At 47.4% G+C, this 20877-nt stretch overlaps 1 protein-coding gene across 2 annotated transcripts in view; it reads right to left on the reverse strand.

Moving 5' to 3' along the window:
* The window catches only part of ss18 (SS18 subunit of BAF chromatin remodeling complex), a 90558-nt gene that overhangs the window by 39723 nt on the left and 29958 nt on the right, over positions 1 to 20877 (reverse strand). For both annotated transcript variants that reach the window (XM_078215622.1, XM_078215621.1), the window contains exons 3-4: positions 10665 to 10749; positions 3543 to 3696 (exon numbers count right to left, since the gene is read on the reverse strand). In XM_078215622.1, the coding sequence (XP_078071748.1) occupies positions 3543 to 3696; positions 10665 to 10749 (239 nt within the window). The remainder of the gene's footprint in view (positions 1 to 3542; positions 3697 to 10664; positions 10750 to 20877) is intronic.

Below are 20877 nucleotides of genomic sequence, written 5' to 3' on the forward strand. Positions count from 1 at the left end.
TATATAGCAAAGACACAAAAACACCCACAGAGACCAAACCCCCAAACACAGTGTCCCTCCGCCCCTCCACCCCCTGCAGACGCCCTCCCAAACACATTTTAAAAAATATACACAGAATGCCTGGAACGCGTTGCCCGGGGGGGGTGGTGGGAGCAGGTACAATAGCGACATTTAAGGGGCAATTAGACGAATGCATAAATAGGATGGGAATGGAAGGATACGGACTCCATACGGTTTTAGTTTAGGCAGACATCATGATTGGTGCAGGCTTGGAGGGCCGAAGGGCCTGTTCTTCTCTCTACTGTTCTTTGTCCTTCTGTCATGCTCCCAAAAGTTGAGGTTGCCCCGAAACACTTGCGCCCATATTGTAACTGACACCAAGTACGTTTCACCCATCACCCCCCGGGTTTCTGGGCAGTCATTGGCCTGATCTCAAGATCATCATCAGTGGGTTCCAAATTCCCTCATGGCCTCAACCCTTCCCTTTGTGCAACCACCCCCCACCCCCCCCCCCCCCCCCCCCACCACCAGCCCCACAACCCTCTGAGATCTCTACGCTCCCCCAATTTTAGCCTCTTCCACAACACTCCACCACGGGTGGTCCTGCCTTCAGCTGCCGGACCCCAAGCTCAGGAATTCCCTCCCTCAAACTCTCAAGAGAATCTTTGAAACGCTGGCCAACATGCGACGCCCACATCCTAAAGGAAGCAGTCCGAGGGCAGTTTGATCAATAGAAGGCTCTTGAAGCCGAGAACACAAATTATTCTCTCGTGTTCATTCTGAAGCAGTTTGCTCCCCAACGCAAACTGGAGGAACAGCATCTCATCTCCCGGCTCGGCACTTCACAGCCTTCCAGTCTCAACATCCAATTCAACAACTTCAGATGATTCGCTCTACCCCACCTCCACCCCTTTGTTTTCATATTAAATTTTAACTGTTCTCCACCTTTTATTTCTTTATTGTCTTCCTTTATTTTTCGTCCGCCCCCCACTCTTTCCCCTTTTTTTCCCCTTTTCTCCCCCCTTTTCTCAATTTTTCTTCTCTTCCACCCACCTCCCCCCTCATCTTCATCTCTCACAGTTTACCCTCCGATTTCAGCTTCTCTGCCGTTTGGCCACTCACACCCTTTATTAACCAAAAAGAACAATACAGCACAGGAACAGGCCCTTCGGCCCTCCAAGCCTGCGCCGCTCCCTGGTCCAAACTAGACCATTCTTTTGTATCCCTCCATTCCCACTCCGTTCATGTGGCTATCTAGATAAGTCTTAAACGTTCCCAGTGTGTCCGCCTCCACCACCTTGCCTGGCAGCGCATTCCAGGCCCCCACCACCCTCTGTGTAAAATAGGTCCTTCTGATATCTGTGTTAAACCTCCCCCCCTTCACCTTGAACCTATGACCCCTCGTGAACGTCACCACCGACCTGGGAAAAATCTTCCCACCGTTCACCCTATCTATGCCTTTCATAATTTTATACACCTCTATTAATTCTCCCCTCATCCTCCGTCTTTCCAGGGAGAACAACCCCAGTTTCCCCAATCCCTCCTCATAACTAAGCCCCTCCATACCAGGCAACATCCTGGTAAACCTCCTCTGTACTCTCTCCAAAGCCTCCACGTCCTTCTGGTAGTGTGGCGACCAGAACTGGACGCAGTATTCCAAATGCGGCCGAACCAACGTTCTATACAACTGCAACATCAGACCCCAACTTTTATACTCTATGCCCCGTCCTATAAAGGCAAGCATGCCATATGCCTTCTTCACCACCTTCTCCACCTGTGACGTCACCTTCAAGGATCTGTGGACTTGCACACCCAGGTCCCTCTGCGTATCTACACCCTTTATGGTTCTGCCATTTATCGTATAGCTCCTCCTTACATTATTTCGACCAAAATGCATCATTTCGCATTTATCAGGATTGAACCCCATCTGCCATTTCTTTGCCCAAATTTCCAGCGTATCTATATCCTTCTGTAGCTTCTGACAATGCTCCTCACTATCTGCAAGTCCTGCCAATTTTGTGTCGTCCGCAAACTTACTGATCACCCCAGTTACACTTCTTCCAGATTGTTTATATAAATCACAAACAGCAGAGGTCCCAATACAGAGCCCTGCGGAACACCACTAGTCACAGGCCTCCAGCCGGAAAAAGACCCTTCCACTACCACCCTCTGTCTTCTGTGACCAAGCCAGTTCTCCACCCATCTAGCCACCTCCCCCTTTATCCCATGAGATCCAACCTTTTTCACCAGCCTACCATGAGGGACTTTGTCAAACGCTTTACTAAAGTCCATATAGACGACATCCACGGCCCTTTCCTCGTCAATCATTCTGGTCACTTCTTCAAAAAACTCCACCAGGTTAGTGAGGAATGACCTCCCTCTCACAAACCATGCTGACTATCGTGCCTTTGGTACATTGGCCTTTATAAATCGGAGTATCGAGTATAAAAGTTGGAGTGTTATGGTAAGGTTATATAAGGCATTGGTGAGGCTGAATTTGGAGTATTGTGTACAGTTTTGGTCACCTAGTTACAGGAAGGATATAAATAAGATTGAAAGAGTGCAGAGAAGGTTCACAAGGATGTTGCCGGGACTTGAGAAGCTGAGTTACAGAGAGAGATTGAATAGGTTGGGACTTTATTCCCTGGAGCGTAGAAGATTGAGGGGAGATTTGATAGAGGTGTATAAGATTTTGATGGGTATAGATAGAGTGAATGCAAGCAGGCTTTTTCCGCTGAGACTAGGGGAGAAAAAAACCAGAGGGCATGGGTTAAGGGTGAAAGGAGAAAAGTTTAAAGGGAATATTAGGGGGGGCTTCTTCACGCAGAAAGTGGTGGGAGTGTGGAATGAGCTGCCGGATAAAGTGGTAAATGCGGGGTCACTTTTAACATTTAAGAAAAACTTGGACGGGTTCATGGATGAGAGGGGTGTGGAGGGATATGGTCCAAGTGCAGGTCAGTGGGACTAGGCATAAAATGGTTCGGCACAGACAAGAGGGGCCAAAAGGCCTGTTTCTGAGCTGTAATTTTCTATGGTTCTATCGTTAATGAGTTTATTCCTTTCTAAATGCGCATACATCCTATCTCTAAGAATCTTCTCCAAAAACTTCCCACCACGGACGTCAAGCTCACCGGCCTATAATTACCCGGGTTATCCTTCCTACCCTTCTTAAATAACGGGACCACATTAGCTATCCTCCAATCCTCTGGGACCTCACCTGCGTCCAGTGACGAGACAAAGATTTGCGTCAGAGGCCCAGCGATTTCATCTCTCGTCTCCCTCTATGGGCTGCCATTAGCAGCCTTTCTCCTGGTTTCTGTGGCTATGACTCATCTTTCATTCCCTCCCCCTGCAGGATAAATATCTCCCACTTTCTCTGCCTTTTAGCTTTGACAAAGGGTCGTCTGGACTCGAAACGCCAGCTCTTTTCTCTCCTTCTAGATGTTGCCAGACCTGCTGAGATTTTCCAGCGTTTTCTCTCTTGGTTTGCTCCCCAAGGTTCAGTTACACTGACGGCCGGCAGCGCGTTAAGAGAAGCTCACCTGGCAGCTGTCCGTTCATCTGGTTCTGCATGTGAGAGGCAGGTGGGCCTCCTCCTACCATACTGTCGGCACCCATGGCGTGTCCGTGAGGGAGCTGGCTCATTCCTCCTTGGCTCATTCCCCCTGGTCCCATTGGCATGGTCTGTGTGGGAGGCTAAAACAGAGCAGAGGAGTACAAACTCAATTGAAGCTGTTACACATCAGTTATTGGGAGGTGCGTGGTCCCTTTAAGGGTTTGGTCACATGGTCAGTCCGTGACCTCATTGGCTACTTCATGGGGTTTGTTGAGTCTAGATCCAGCCAGTGTGTAGTGAACAGCTACCGAGTAAACCTGCGCTGCTGTTACATCCAAAACCCACGTGCTCTCGCTTTCTAGTGGCACAGTGGTTAGCACTGCTGCCTCACAGCGCCAGGGACCCAGGTTCGATTCCCGGCTTGGGTCACTGTCTGTGCGGTGTCTGCACGTTCTCCCCGTGTCTGCGTGGGTTTCCTCCGGGTGCTCCGGTTTCCTCCCACAGTCCAAAAGATGTTAGGTTAGGTGGATTGGCCGTGCTAAATTGCCCCTTAGGTGTCAGGGGGACTAGCTCAGGTAAATACGTGGGTTTATGGGGATAGGGCTGCAGTGGTATTGTGGTCGGTGCAGACACAATGGGCCGAATGGCCTCCTTTTGCACTGTAAGATTCTATGAATTTATTCTGTTATCCTGCATCAAATCCTATAAATAGAACAAAAACAACAAGGAAAAGGAATTGCTCCCGTTTACCCCCCACATTCAGAGATGCAGTCCCCGACATTAATATCATCCCTGCTTATCCCACACGGACCCCTGCAGAGGGGGAGAGTAACACTGATCAGTATTCCTGGGGCTACAATGGTTCAGCTCGGTGGTTATGGCGCTGCTTGTATTCCGAGTACAGGAGATTGCAGGGTGATCGAGTGGAGACAATAAACAAGGTGATTGAAGGATAGATGATCCTCATGCCAGTGGGAACAGTCTCTCGCAATTTCTTCTATCAAAATGTATCATTTCAAACAGCTTGACTAAATCTCTGCCCCGATCTGCTCCAAGGGAAACACAGCCAGCTTCTCGGCAGCTAAGGGCGGCACGGTGGCACAGTGGTTAGCACTGCTGCCTCACAGCACCAGGGACCAGAGTTCAATTCCCGGCTTGGGTCACGGTCTGTGTGGAGTTTGCACATTCTCCTCGTGTCTGCGTGGGTTTCCTCCGGGTGTTCCGGTTTCCTCCCACAGTCCAAAGATGTGCGGGTTAGGTGGATTGGCCATGATGAATTGGCCCGAGTGTCAGGGGGATTAGGAGGGTAAATATGAGGGGTTACGAGGATGGGGCCTGGGTGGGATTGTGGTCGGTGCAGACACGATGGGCCAAATGGCCTCCTTCTGCGCTGTAGATCCTATTCTAATGATTCTAACTGAAGTCACTCATGTATGAAATGTTTTTTACATTCCTAGAATGTTCTAAAATTGTCATGTGACATGCAGGTACCATAAGTCTTAGGAGCAGAAGTAGGCCATTCGGCCCATCGAGTCTGTCTCGCCATTCAATGAGATCATGACTGATCTGATGTGATAATCCTCAACTCCACTTTCCCATCTTATTCCCATAACCTGGGTGTGCAAGTCCACAGATTCTTGAAGGTGGCGTCACAGGTGGAGAAGGTAGTGAATAAGGCATATGGCATGCTTGCCTTTATAGGACGGGGCATAGAGTATAAAAGTTAGGGTCTGATGTCGCAGTTGTATAGAACGTTGGTTCGGCCGCATTTGGAATACTGCGCCCAGTTCTGGTCACCACACCAGAAGGACGTGGAGGCTTTAGAGAGAGTCCAGAGGAGGTTTACCAGGATGTTGCCTGGTATGGAAGGGCTTAGTTATGAGGAGAGATTGGGTAAACTGGGGTTGTTCTCCCTGGAAAGACGGAGGATGAGGGGTGACCTAATACAGGTGTATAAAATTATGAAAGGCATAGATAGGGTGAACGGTGGGAAGCTTTTCCCCAGGTTGGTGGTGACGTTCACGAGGGGTCATGGGTTCAAGGTGAGGGCGGGGGGGGTGGGTTTAACACGGATATCAGAAGGACGTATTTTACACAGAGGGTGGTGGGGGCCTGGAATGCGCTGCCAGGCAAGGTGGTGGAGGCAGACACACTGGGAATGTTTAAGACTTATCTAGATAGCCATATGAACGGAGTGGGAATGGAGGGATACAAAAGAATGGTCTAGTTTGGACCAGAGAACGGCGCAGGCTTGGAGGGCCGAAGGGCCTGTTCCTGTGCTGTATTGTTCTTTGTTCTTAACCCTCGACTCCCTGACTGATTAAAAATCTGTCTGTCTCAGCCTTGAACATACTTAATGATCCAGCCTCTGCAGTAAAGAATTCCACAGATTCACAACCCTCAGAAGAAATTCCTCCTCATCTCTATCTTCAATGGGTGACGTCTTACTCTGAGATTCTGCCCTCTGATCCGAGACTCTGCACCTTTCGAAGTGGCACATTAATCAGAGAGATGGTAGTGTAGTTACAATGTCAATGGGCGAGTCATCCAGAGGCCCAGGCTAATGCTCTGGTTTTGGGGGCCAAATCTTGGCAGTTGGTGGAATCTGAATTAAAGTCAATCAATAAATCTGGAATTGAGACTTAGTTCCAGTAATGGTGACCATGAAACTATCAATTGTTGCAAAAGAATACCCCCACCTGGTTCATTAATGCCCTTTAGGGAAGGAAATCTGCCCGTCCTTAACCGGCCTGACTTATATGTGACTCCAGAGCCACAGCGATGTGGTTGACTCGTCAATGCCCTCTGAAGTGGCCCAGCGAGACACTCAGTTCAAGGGCAATTGGGGATGGGCAATAAATGCCGGCCCCGCCCACGTCCCATGAAAGGATAAATTTAAAACAAGTTGATCTTTTCTGTCAACGTGAGATAGGATGAGCTGTTTAATCCCATGACTCACAGGGTGGAAATGTCAATTAGTAGGGGACATAGGTTCAAGGTTAAAAAGGGGCAAATTTAAAGGAGATGAGAGAGGCAAGTCTTTGTACACAGAGGGCGCTGCCAGAGGTGGTGGTCGAAGCAGATACAATAGCAACGTTTAAGAGGCATCTTCACAGATACATGAATCGGCAGGGAATAGAGGGGTACGGACTGCGTCAGGGCAAAAGGTCTTCAGTTTAGAACGGTGTTATGTGTCGGCACAGGCTTGGTGGGCCGAAGGGCCTGTTCCTGTGCTATACTGTTCTTTTAGCTTGGTGACAGAATGAGGTACAGTCCTGGAGGTTAGATGTGACTACGTAGCCTCCCAGTTACCTTTATCTGTGTACCTCTGTCTATGAATTCCCTTTTGAAAATTACTATTGGATCTGTGTCCATTAACTGATCGGGTAGTGCAGTCCAAAGCCTAACCACACGATGTGCGAGAAAGAATTTCCTCACGTCACCTCTGGTTCTTTTCTCATCATGCCTCCTGGATATTAACCCTTCAGCCGCTGGAAACAACTTCTTTTCGCTTACTCTATCTAAGTCCCTTGTGGTTTGGAACGCCTCAATCACACCTTCCTTTGACCGTCTCTGCTTCCAAGGAAACCAATCACAGCTTCTCCACTCAATCCACTCCACAGTTGCAATCCCTCAGCCCTGGATCCATTCCAGGGAAGCTTTTCCGTAACCCAGTCCAAAGCCCCTCACACACGGTGCTCGGACTCTAACACAACACCCCAGCAGGGACTGAACAAGAGTTTCAGGAAGAATTAGCAATAGCTTGCTGATTTTTGTACTCTGTACCGCTATTTATATAAAGAGCGGGATCTTATACATTTTGTTAACCTTGAGAAGACAATTAAGGATCAAGAAATGCTGCCAGTGATGCCCACATGCCATAAGATATAGGAGCAAAATTAGGCCATTCGGCCCATCGGGTCTGCTGTGTCATTCAATCATGGCCGATATGATTTTCATCCCCATTCTCCTGTCTTCTCTCTGTAAACCTTGATCCCCTTATTAATCAAGAACCTATCCATCTCTGTCTTAAAGACACTCAATGACCCGGCCTCCACAGCCTTCTGCGGCAAAGAGTTCCACAGATTTACCACTCTCTGGCTGAAGAAATTCCTCCTCATCTCAGTTTTAAAGGAGCGCCCCTTCACTCTGAGGTTGTGCCCTCGAGTTCTAGTCTCTCCCACTAGTGGAAACATCCTCTCCACGTCCACTCTATCCAGGCCGCTCAGTATTCTCCAAGTTTCAATTAGATCCCCCCTCATCCTTCTAAACTCCATCGAGTATAGGTCCAGACTCCTCAACCACTCCTCATATGACAAACCCTTCATTCCCGTGATCATTCTTGTGAACCTCCTCTGGACCCCCTTCAATGAATCCCATGAATGAATAGAGAAGTATAGATGCACCTAATCTAATGTTGGCCCCTCTGTATGGTCTATAGAAACATAGAAGATAGGAGCAGGAGGCCATTCAGCCCTTCGAGCCTGCTCCACCATTTATTACGATCATGGCTGATCATCCAACTCAATAGCCTAATCCTGCTTTCTCCCCATAACCTTTGATCCCATTCGCCCCAAGTGCTATATCCAGCCGCCCCTTGAATACATTCAATGTTTTGGCATCAACTTCTTCCTGTGATAATGAATTCCACAGGCTCACCACTCTTTGGGTGAAGAAATGTCTCCTCACCTCCGTCCTAAATGGTCTACCCCGAATCCTCAGACTGTGACCCCTGGTTCTGGACTCCCCCACCATCGGGAACATCCTCCCTGCATCTACCCTGTCTCATCCTGTTAGAATTTTATAAGTCTCTATAAGATCCCCCCTCATTCGTCTGAACTCCAATGAAAACAATCCTAACCTAGTCAATCTCTCCTCATACATCAATCCCGCCATCCCCGGAATCAGCCTGGTAAACCTGATATACATCCATTCCAAACAGCAGAGCTGTACTCAGTTCTCCTTGTGGTCTAACCAAGATTCAGTACAGGTTGAAGAGGATAGCCTTATCGAAATGGTAAAAGTTGAGTGCTTGGTTTGCTTTCTCACTACCTTGCAAACCTGCACTGCTGGTTCCGTGATCAATGCCTTTGATTCTCCCCCTTTACCCTCTTGCCCCATTGAGATTCTGGTTCTAAACTCTGAAGAGTAAAGGGCAACTTGATCAAAACCTTTAAGATCCTGGGGGGTATCGACAGGGTGGATGTGAAGAGGATGTTTCCTCTTGTCAGAGAATCTAGCACAAGGGGTGGCAGGGGAATCACTGTTTAAAAATAAGGGGTCACCCATTTAAGACAGATGAGGAGAAACCTTTTCTCTGAGGTTCATGAGTGTCTAGAACTCTACTTCCGCTGCCTTTTGAGGAAGAGAGTCTTTGAATGTTTTCTGAGGCAGAAGCTGGTAGATTGTCGAGAAGCAAGAGGTGGAGAGGTTATCGGGGGTGGGAAAGAACATGGAGTTGACGTTCCAATCTGGTCAGCCATGATCCTATTGAATGGCAGAGCAGGCTCGAGGAGCTGAGTGAGGCAGTCCCAGGGTAAGGGACTGATTAATTACGACTGAGAGGAGAAAAAATTACTTCACTCAATGATGGAGTAAAACTTTGGAGGGTTGTGGATGGCTCCATCATTGAACATATTTAAGGCTGGTGTAGGATTCATTCATTCCTCAGAATAGACAACGACAGCACTGATAAGTTAAGTTTCTTTTATTGAGCAGAATTTAAAATTATTGCATTACAGAGAGCGAGAAAACTGGGAGAGAGGGGTACCAGCAAAAGCCAGCATTGTACAGGTCTTGAAAACAGACTTGATCCAAACTAACTGAAAAACATATGGTATTGAAATTGTTTGGTACACACTGTCTCTAACTCTCATAAACAATTTGCAGCTGTGGCCATGAAAAGCTTTGTTTTGGTTTATGCGAAACCCTGTTTCTGCTAGCATTGAAATTTCAAAGAATGCAGTCCATTTTTCAAGTTAATCCCAGCATGCCGGCTGAGTTTAAAATGTGGTCAAGTTAACGTTAAAAGCTTAGCATTTAAATGTAATTGCACGCGCAGAAATATCTTAAAATGAAGTCTTTGCATGAACGAAGCAAACCACACACAGGATCCGTAACAGCTGGGATTGACGGATTTCTGGTCTCTGGGAACTCTGGGATATGGGGAGCAGGCAGGAAAAGCGAAGCCCAAGATCAGCCAGGATCAGATTGAATGGCGGAGCAGGCTCGATGGGCCGAGTGGCCTACTCCTGTTTCTTGTGTTTTTATGCAGCGACTCGGGGACCAGTTCCATTGAACCTCACTCAGAATGTATTGAAAGCTTGCTGTGAATGTGTTTAAGTGTGGCCATGAGCGATCGCCGATAGATCTCCCCGTGGGTTTCTTGGGGAGCACGAACTCCCTTATTGAGCAGGCGGAGACTTGCCGAATAGGAAGTGTTCAGCGGGGGCTTTAAAACCTGTTGCTTCACCCGGACCAGTGTTGAGGGTCCGGAGGTGTTGCACTACCCTAGCTGTGAGCCGGGGGTCTCTGTCTTGGTACACGAGGAAGCAGTGGTGTAGTGGTATTGTCACTGGACGAGTATTCCAGAGACCCAGGATAATGCTCTGGGGACTGGGATTCGGAATCCCACCTCGGCAGACGGTAGAATTTGAATTCAATAAAAAATATCTGTAACTAAGAGTCTACTGATGACCATGAAACCATTGTCGGAAAAACCCACCTGGTTCACTAATGTCCTTTAGGGAAGGAAATCTGCCGTCCTTACCTGGTCTGGCCTACATGTGACTCCAGAGCCACAGCAATGTGGTTGACTCTTAATATGTCCTATAATTTGGCCTAAAAAGCTACTCCATTCAAGGGCATCTTGGGATGGGCAACAAATACTGACCCTGTTAGCAATGCCCATGTCCCACGAAAGAATTAAAAACACAACAAAAGGGTGCTTGGTGACAGGAAAAGTGGGGTCTGGCTGAATTATTACAGACAGAAATAATTATTTTCAGATTGCTCCTTCTACAGGTTCTATTTCTGAAAGGGTTCCGTAACCCGCGTATCAGAGACTCGACAAGTTTGAAATGTGAAAACATTAAATGAGGATACTCACAGCTGGTAAGAGAGATTGCATATTCTGATTGGAATCTGCTATCGTTGCAAGATAAACCAAATTTCTATGAAGCATTTGCTGGTACCTAGGAGAGAAAATAAACTTAATCAAAAAATGAATTCCTCCATTTGTGGCCCCCTAACCACAATCAGAATTATTATTTCTTCTTTGCTCAAACAGTTTCAGTTTATGCTCGTTTGTCTGACACACACGCAAACGGAAATGAGCCTCACTGAATCATAGTCATCAGTGACTCGCTGGGAAAGACGGAGTCAGAAGGTCGTGGGTTCCAGTCTTCGTAGAAGAAATCGTAGAAACCCTACAGTGCAGAAAGAGGCCATTTGGCCCATCGAGTCTGCACCGACCACAATCCCACCCAGGCTCTACCCCCATATCCCTACATATTTACCCGCTAATCCCTCTAACCTACGCATCTCAGGAAAACTAAGGCGCAATTTTAGCATGGCCAATCAACCCAACCCGTACATCTTTGGACTATGGGAGGAAACCGGAGCACCCGGAGGAAACCGGAGCACCCGGAGGAAACCCACGCAGACACGAGGAGAATGTGCAAACTCCACACAGACAGTGACCCAAGCTGGGAATCGAACTCAGGTCCCTGGAGCTGTGAAGCAGCAGTGCTAACCACTGTGCCACCGTGCCGCCCCTAACCACTGTGCTACCATGCCGCCCTTGCTCCAAAGACCCGGGTACAAAATCAAGGCTCGAGTTCCAGCATGTGGGTGCCACACAGTCAGAGGTGCCGACTTTCAGGTGAGATGTTAACAGAGATGCCTCATCCACCCCCTCGATTGGGCTTATCGGAATATGGTGGGGGGGGGGAATTCCGATTTAGAGGCCTTCAGTCATAATCCCACTGATGGGAGCTTCGCACCATTGCACCATGACCAAACATCTGAACCTGCGCTTCTCTCAAACTGAGCAGGATTACTGTTGCAACAGCACCTTTTATCAGTCAGGTAGAACTAACCTGTCTCACCACATTTATACACCCAGCTGGACTGGAAGATTATGGCCAACACCCCCGCATTTCCCACTCTCACTTCCTTCAATATCCTTGGATGCATCTCACCTGGTCTCGGTGTCTTGCCAACTTTCAGTACCAATAGTCTATTCAACATTTCCTCATCCTCAATTTTGAGCCCTTCTAGTGACAGTTTCCTCCTCTGTCACCATGTCCTGGGTAGTATCTACCTCTATGGTAAAGACAGATGCAAAGTCTTCAGATAATACCACAGCCAGTCCCCTGCCTTCCTGTGTAAATTCCCTCCTAATCGGCCCAACTCTCATTTTATCACTTACATGCCTATGGAAGACTTGGAGATTTGGCTGCCAATTTCTTTCTCATAATCCCTCTTCGCGCTCTAATGTGCTTTTCCATGTCCCCTCTGAACCTCCTGCGTTCCTCTTGGTTCTCAGTTGTATTTTCTATCTGACACCCCTCATAAGCACACATTTTCTTCCTCATCCTAATTTCTATCTCGATTTTCATCCAGGGAACTCTGGGATTGGTTTTTCCCTACCTTTCCCATGTGAGGGAATATCGCTTGACTGTGCCTGAACCATTTCTTATTTGAAGGCAGCCCTTTGTTCGGTTACAGTTTTCCCCACCAACCCTTCATTCCAGTCTAACCGGCCCAGCTTTGTTCTTGCCCCTTTGAAGTAAGCTCTTCCTCAGTTAATGATTCTTATTCTGGATTGCCCATTAGAATTCATCGCCCTAAACCTTCCGATACAATGATCACGGTCTCCTAAATTCACTCCCACAGAAAGTAATTAAGGCCAATACATTGTGTGATTTCAAGAAGAAATTCGATATAGATTTCCTTGTCGCAATGGACACACACTGCTGTAGAAAATTTTCCCGGACACCATCAGGAACAGTTTCCTCTCTCCGGCCTTGACGCTACCACTATCCAGTCTACATTGAGGTAATTAAAATCCCCCATTCTAACTACTCTGTAATGTTTGAAAGCCTCTAATTGCCCCGCAGATTTGCTCCTCTACAACTTCTTGTCACTTACAGAAACAGGCCTGGACTTGGCAGGGGATTTATGGTCATTATCATAGAAGGGTTACAGTGTAGAAAGTGGCCATTCAGCCCATCACATCCATGTCAGCTCTCGTCAGCTCTCTGCAAGAGTAATGCACCGAGGGGGCCTTTTCCCCGTAGCCCCACAAATTTCTCCTCTTCAAAAAACAACCTTTAAAAAATAAATATAATTTTTAAAGTTTCTTCATGATAATTTTAAACTTCTACCAAAATGGACGGCCGTTCCTGCTGGTGGGATTGTTCAGTCTGGTGGACCCCTTCCCCGCAACCGGCCCCCCGCTGTTCCCCCAGCAGCGAGGGGATCCGAATAACAGGAAACTCCATTGAAAAGCAGCGGGACTGAAAGATCCCGAGAGACTTCTGCCCCCGCAAAACACACCGTGGGATTGGGAGGGGGGGCAGAAAATTCCACCCTACATTTTTGTTCTAATCTTCATCAGGATCTGTAAAATTTCTAAAATGCAACTGGATTTATCCGCACATTCCATTCCCTGACTGACTGTCTGTGAGAATTCTAAGGAGTGATTGGTTACTTGGACAGCTCGCTGCAGCTGCAGTGCTGGGGGGGACACTGAGCCACTGCACAAGGAGAGGGGGGAGGGAAGGGGAATAAAGTCCTTGTCACAGGAGATTGCTAAATCTCTGAGCACGGCTTTCTTCGAGGTCTGTACTGAACACCTTTGCTACACGACTTAACCCCAAATTCCAGACCATCGTCTCTTGACTGGATACAGCTTCACTCTTTTTTTTTTTAAAAAAGCACATCGAAAAAGGTACTGAGAAGGCGTTTTGTACCCATCACACGATGGAACGCCGAGGGAACGGAGTCACACATTGTCTATGAGTCGGTTGAGGGGTGTGGGAAGTATCCCAGGAAACCACTGGAAAATACAACAGACGTGACTAATGCTAACACGGCCAAACACTCAAAACCTTCGAAGGTGAACGGACTTGTACAATGACATTTCTCTTTAACATGTGTGGAGTTTCTCCATCTGTCTCACCACAATGAGATCTTGTTCAGTCTGGGAGAGTCAGCGGGTGGCATGGGTGGTGGTTAAATCATGCCTTGACAAAGGCCTCTTTTTATTCCTAGTTAAGAACACAATTCTAAAGCCTCTACATAATGTGCAGGAGCCCACAAACTAGATAACACAAATATAATCATCTCTATTAAAACCCCAATAAAGGAATTCAGGTGAAACAACTTCACCTCCAGTGGTGAGAACGTGGAACTCACTCCTACACAGTGACACAGCTTTTCACAGTCACTTCACTGCAGTGTTAACGTAAACCGACTTATGATACTAATAAATTAACTTAAACTTACAGGGAGTGCTTGAAGTGAATAGCATAGAAGCATTTCAAGCGAAGTTGAATAAAGGGATAGAATGGTGATGGGCTGAAATGGGAACCATAGAATCCCCACAGTGCAGAAGGAGGACATTCGGCCCATCGAGTCTGCAACGACTCTCCGAAAGAATATCATAGAACCAGAGTCATAGAAACAGGCCCTTCGGCCCAACTTGTCCATGCCGCCCTTTTCCTTTTAAAACACTAAGCTAGCCCCAATTGCCCACATTTGGCCCATATCCCTCTATACCCATCTTACCCATGTAACTGTCTAAACGCTTTTTATAAGACAAAATTGTACCCGCCTCTACTACTACCTCTGGCAGCTCGTTCCAGACACTCACCACCCTGTGTGTGAAAAAATTGCCCCTCTGGACCCTTTTGTATCTCTCCCCTCTCACCTTAAACCTGTGCCCTCTAGTTTTAGACTCCCCTACCTTTGGGAAAAGATGTTGACTATCTAGCTGATCTATGCCCCTCATTATTTTATAGACCTCTATAAGGTCACCCCTCAGCCTCCTACGCTCTAGAGAAAAAAGTTCCAGTCTATCCAGCCTCTCCTTATAACTCAAATCATCAAGTCCCGGTAGCATCCAAGTAAAACTTTTCTATACTCTTTCTAGTTTAATAATGTCCTTTCTATAATCGGGTGACCAGAACCGTACACAGTATTCCAAGGGTGGCTTTATCATACCCAGGCCCACCCCCTATTCTATCCCCATAACCCCACACATTTCCATGTATAAAGAGGCAGTAATGATATTGAATTTGAGAGATTGGGTGCCTAATGTCAACGTACTATATTAACACAGAATGTAGACAATGTTAAGTTCCAGTTCCCGGTCCCACAGGTTCTGGCACATCAAAGTGCATTCCGAATGCGATGAGGGTTTCCACTTCAACTCCCATTCAGGCAGCGAGTTCCAGATCCCCAGCGCCCACTGGGCAAAAAACATTTTCCTCAAAGTCATCTTTAACCCCCTCCCCAAGTACGTCAAATGTATGCCCCTTGGTTATTGAACCCTCTGCTTTCTCTGTGAGCCACAGTTCTCAGCTTCCTGGGAAAGATTAAGTCAAGGGGGAGACAGCAGGGTGAGTCACTCGACACTCCCACGCAGTTAGACAAAAACAACGATTTCTAAGAGGGGGGATTTAGAAAGCAGAGCAATGCTGAACTTGGACTGAACCTTGTTCCACAGAATCATAGATTATTGATTTGATTTATTATTGTCACAGGTGCAGAAGGTGGTGAAGAAGGCATATGGCATGCTTGCCTTTATAGGACGGGGCATAGAGTATAAAAGTTGGGGTCTGATGATGCAGTTGTATAGAACGTTGGTTCGGCCGCATTTGGAATACTGTGTCCAGTTCTGGTCGCCACACTACCAGAAGGACGTGGAGGCTTTGGAGAGAGTACAGAGGAGGTTTACCAGGATGTTGCCTGGTATGGAAGGGCTTAGTTATGAGGAGAGATTGGGTAAACTGGGGTTGTTCTCCCTGGAAAGACGGAGGAGGAGGGGAGACTTAATAGAGGTGTATAAAATTATGAAAGGCATAGATAGGGGTGAACGGTGGGAAGCTTTTCCCCAGGTCGGTGGTGACGTTCACGAGGGGTCATAGGTTCAAGGTGAAGGGGGGGAGGTTTAACACAGATATCAGAAGGACGTATTTTACACAGAGGGTGGTGGGGGCCTGGAATGCGCTGCCGGGCAAGATGGTGGAGGCGGACACACTGGGAACGTTTAAGACTTATCTAGACAGCCATATGAACGGAGTGGGAATGGAGGGATACAAAAGAATGGTCTAGTTTGGACCAGGGAGCGGCCCGGGCTTGGAGGGCCGAAGGGCCTGTTCCTGTGCTGTATTGTTCTTTGTTCTTTGTATGTATTCATCTACAGTGAAAAGCATTGTTTCTTGTGCGCTATTCAGGCAAAGTGTAACGTTCATAGAGAAGGAAAGGAGAGAGTGCAGAATGTAGTGTTACAGTCATAGCTAGGGTGTAGAGAAAGATCAACTTAGTGCGAGGTAGGTCCATTCAAAAATCTGATGGCAGCAGGGAAGAAGTTGTTCTTGAGTCAGTTGGCATGTGCCCCCAGATATTTGTATCTTTTTCCCGACGGAAGGTGGTGGAAGAGAGAATGTCCGGGGTGCGTGGGGGCCTTAATTATGCTGGCTGCTTTTCCGAGGCAGCAGGAAGTGTAGACAGAGTCAATGGATGGGAGGCTGGTTTGCGCGATGGTCTGGGCTTCATTCATGACCCTTACGAGGCGTGTGCTTAATAAACACGCTGAAGCATCTCGACAAACCTTCCTCCAGTGCAAAGAAAAATCCATTGAAATCGCTCGGTTAGTCTCAGTGTCCTGCTCTTCCCCTATAGCTGCACCTTCTCGGGGGCAATTGGGGATGGGCAAGAAAAATATTGGCCGAGCCAGCGACGCCCATGTCGTCAGAGGTTTACAGCATGGAAACAGGCCCTTCGGCCCAACTAGTCCATGCTGCCCCTTCTTTTAAACCCGTAAGCTAGTCCCAGTTGCCCACATTTGGCCCATATCCCTCTATACCCATTGTACCCATGTGACTGTCTAAATGCTTTTTAAAAGACAAAATTGCACCCACCTCTACAGCTCGTTCCAGACACTCACCACCCTCTGTGTGAAAATATTGCCCCTCTGGCCCCCTTTGTATCTCTCCCCTCAGAAAGATTAAATTCTCCCTTAAGTATTTATCCAACTGCCTTTTGAAAGCTACTACTGCATCAGTATCCAACGGCCTGCATCCCAAACCCTAACCACTCATCGCACGAGGAAAGGTATTCCTCGGGGTGCTTTTTGTTCTTCTGTCAGTAACCTGAACTCTGTGCCCTCTGGTTATTGACTCTGCCAGTCACTGGAAACGGTAAATAAACAGAAACTATGTGGGCCGTACTGTGAGTGGTGTTCAAAGAGGAAAGAATTACTCAAACAATACGACAACCGAGAGGTCTTGCCCAGGGAAGAACGGCTAAGGCGATTTTCTCTTGAACAGGGTAGGCTGGGGGGCTGGACCAATAGAGAACTTGAAATCACAAAAGTGTTTGGGGTAGACACGTAGAGAAACGTTTCCACACGGGTTTCAGAGCAGAAGAAGAAGTGGTGGCCATAAATACATGATAGGCACAAAATTATGAGGGACACGAACAGGGTAGATACGGAGGAACCTCTCAGTGGAGGGGTCAATAATCAGGGGCATAAATTTAAGGAAAGCAGCAGGATTTAGAGGGGATGTGCGGAAGAACTTTTTCACCCAGAGGGAAAGTGGAACTCACTGCCTGAAAGGGTGGTAGAGGCGGGAACCCTTACAACATTTAGATGGGCACTTGAAGTTCCACAGCAGAGAAGGCCAAGTGCTGGAAAACAGGAGTAGAATAGATTAGTTAGGTGCTTGGTGCCCAGACACGATGGACATCTGTGCTGCAAAACTCCAGGTCTGATAAAGAGATTTAGGAGAACATCTTCACTAAGGGTGCGAGAGATTGTGAAACTCTCAGTGTGTGGTTGAGAAGAATTACATCAATGTACGCAAAGGGGAAGCTGGATAATCACATGAGAGAGAGAAAGGAATAGAAGGATATGTTAATTGAATTTAAACAAAGGAGGAGGAAAGAGTTTCATGTGGACCAGCTGGGCCAAAGACCCTGAATAGAAACATAGAAACTAGAAGCAGGAGTAGGCCATTAAGCCCTTCGAGCTTGCTCCACCATTCATCTTGATCATTGAATTCAATATCCTGATCCCCCCTTCCCCCCATATCCCTTTGGCCCCAAGAGCTATATCCAATTTCTTCTTGAAATCACACAATGTTTTGTCCTCAACTACATTCTGTGGGAGTGAATTCCACACATTCACCACCCTCTGGGTGAAGAAATTTCTCCTCGCCTCAGTTCTAAAAGGTTCACCCCTTATCCTCAAACTGTGACCCCCCTAGTTCTGGACTCCCCCCACCATTAGGAACATTCTTTCTGGATCTACCCTGTCGAATCTGTGCTGGATGTAGTTTGCATGCTGCATTTCTGACAGATCGGAGTTGAGTGATCTGCACTGTACATGGAATGGTTTCCCAGGTTAGGATCTTCATACTGGTTGTATTGGAATTTGCCTGGTAACATACACTTGCAGTGAGATCTATGCTTGTCCCCCAGCCTTGGCACGATGCCGGAACATGTTCCTTTTGGCTGCAGGGGACAGGTCCTTGTGCATAAACCTCTGTAGCTTCGAACAAGCAAGTGAGCCCAACTAATAATCTTAAAATTGGTTTGTTAGTATAGCAATTAGCATACTGGGAATTGTAGAGCCACTGCTATCCCATCACAGAGTCACATTTCATGTGAAACGTTATGTTCTGGGTTTTGCAAGCAATTGTTCTTCCCTTTGACATTTGATATTCTTGTATCTGTCCTGATGAGTGCAAGATGAAAAGCTTCGACAGCATGTCTCGCAATGCTGAAATTCTGTATTACCTAGTATCCAAGAGATGATGACTTTAAAACACCTTTAACTTGGTGACCAAAAAGCAGGTTAGCGAGAAGCTGAATAACTATGGAAGGGATCAGTTAGCCACAGGCCTGTGACCAATACAAGTTACTAATTTTTTTTTCCCATTCATGGACGGCAGGGTGGCACAGTGGTTAGCACTGCTATCTCTCAACGCCAGGGACCCGAGTTCAATTCCGGCCTCGGGTCACTGTCTGTGTGGAGTTTGCATGTTCTCCCCGTGTCTGCGTGGGTTTCCTCCAGGTGCTCCGGTTTCCTCCCACAGTCCAAAGATGTGCGGGTTAGTTGCATTGGCCATGCTAAATTGACCCTAGTGTCAGGGGGATTAGCGGGGTAAATGTGTGGGGTTACAGGAATAGAGCCTGGGTGGTGGGATTGGGATTGGTAAAGATTCGATGGGCTGAACGGCCTCCTTCTGTAGGGATTCTATGATTCTACAACATGGATGTCACTGGCTGGGCCAGCATTTATTGCCCATCCCTAGTTGCCCGAGGGCAGTTGAGAATCAACCACATTGCTGTGAGTCTGGAGTCACATGTAGACCAGACCAGGTAAGGACGGCAGATTTCCTTCCCTAAAGGACATTAGTGAACCAGATGGATTTTTCTAACAATCGACAATGGTTTCATGGTCATCAGTAGATTCTTAATTCCAGGTTTTTTTTAAAAATTGAATTTAAATTCCTCCATCTGCTGTGGCGGGATTCGAACCCAGGTGCCCAGAACTTTAGCCGAGTTTCTGGATTAATAGTCGTGATAATACCACTGGGCCATTGCCTTCCCCTTGTACAAAGCTTGAAATAATGGAGACTACAGGTTAAAATGAATCCTGCAACACTGAGAGCCAGGCTGTGACAGCAAAGACCAAAAGAACGAAACCTGTCAACATTCAGCAGGCTCAATCAGGGTTGCCAACTATAGTTGCATATATTCTGGAGATTTCATCACATGGCTTCTTGCACTACCCAGAAACACTTCCCTACTCCATCTCTCGTTATAAACAAAAAATTGTTCTACTGGAGAGGGAATAAAAACAGCACCTTTGGATCTTTCTCCAGCTTGTTCACAGCAGTGTCTTGGAGATTAATCGTCAGCACCCGGGGACTCCAGGGCAATCCTGGAGAGTTGGCAACTCCAGCCTCCATGCAATGTTTGTGAGACAGGGGAGGTTGTTCAGAGTGAAAAGGCAGCTTCACCGAGCTCAGGCCTGGCCAGCTGACAGCAGGGAGCTACAGCCTGACCCAGAACAAACTCGTGTTTCCAGATAAGAGAATTCCAGACGATCCGCTCCTGACATTATCCTACGCAGACCCAGACTCGGAAAAGCTGCACTCTGCAACACAGGTCACTGGCTTCCAGAAATTTCAAAGCACATAACTCAAACCAGCACAAGGCAGTGTGCTCCAGTTTCTACAGAAGAGGGCTAAAACCAGAGTGTTAACTTTTCGATCCCTCACAGTTGCTGCATAGCTGACTCGAGTGTGTCTGGTTTTCTCTTTTTACACCGTATTCATATCACAGAAGGCCATTCGGCCCAACTAGTCTATATTGGTAAAATTAAAGCAAAGTACTGCTGGGTTTTTAAAAAAAATTCATTTACGGGATGTGGGAGTCGCTGGCTGGACCAGCATTTATTGCCCATCCCGAATTGCCCCTTGAGAAGGTGGTGGTGAGCCGCCTTCTTGAATCGCTGCAGTCCATTTATTTTCTTTATTTATTAGTCCCAAGTAGGCTTACATTAACACTGCAATGAAGTTACTGTGAAAATCCCCTAGTCGCCACACTCCGGCACCTGTTCGGGTACACCGAGGGAGAATTTAGCAAGGCCAATGCACCCTAACCAGCACGTCTTTCGGATTGTGGGACAAAGCAGCCCTGTCTCCTGGGGAGAACATGCAGACTCCACACAGAGACAGTGACCCAAGCCGGGAATCGAACCTCGGTCCCTGGCGCTGTGAGGCAGCAGTGCTCACCATTGTGCCGCTGTGTGAGGTGTAGGTGCACCCACAATGCTGTTGATGGGGGAGTTCGAGGATTTTGACCCAGCGACAGTGAAAGAATGGTGATATATTTCCCAGTCGGGATGCTGAGTGACTTGGAGGGGAACTTCCAGGTGTTGGTGCCCCCTTGTATCTGATGCTGATGGTAATGGATTTAGAAGGTGCTGCCTAAGGAACCTTGTGAGTTTCTACAGTGCATCTTGTGGACTGCTGCCACTGTGTGTCAGTGGTGGAAGGGTTGAAGTTTGCAGAGGGGGT

The sequence above is a fragment of the Mustelus asterias genome, chromosome 7, assembly GCF_964213995.1.
Source record: "Mustelus asterias chromosome 7, sMusAst1.hap1.1, whole genome shotgun sequence".
Lineage (NCBI taxonomy): Eukaryota > Metazoa > Chordata > Chondrichthyes > Carcharhiniformes > Triakidae > Mustelus > Mustelus asterias.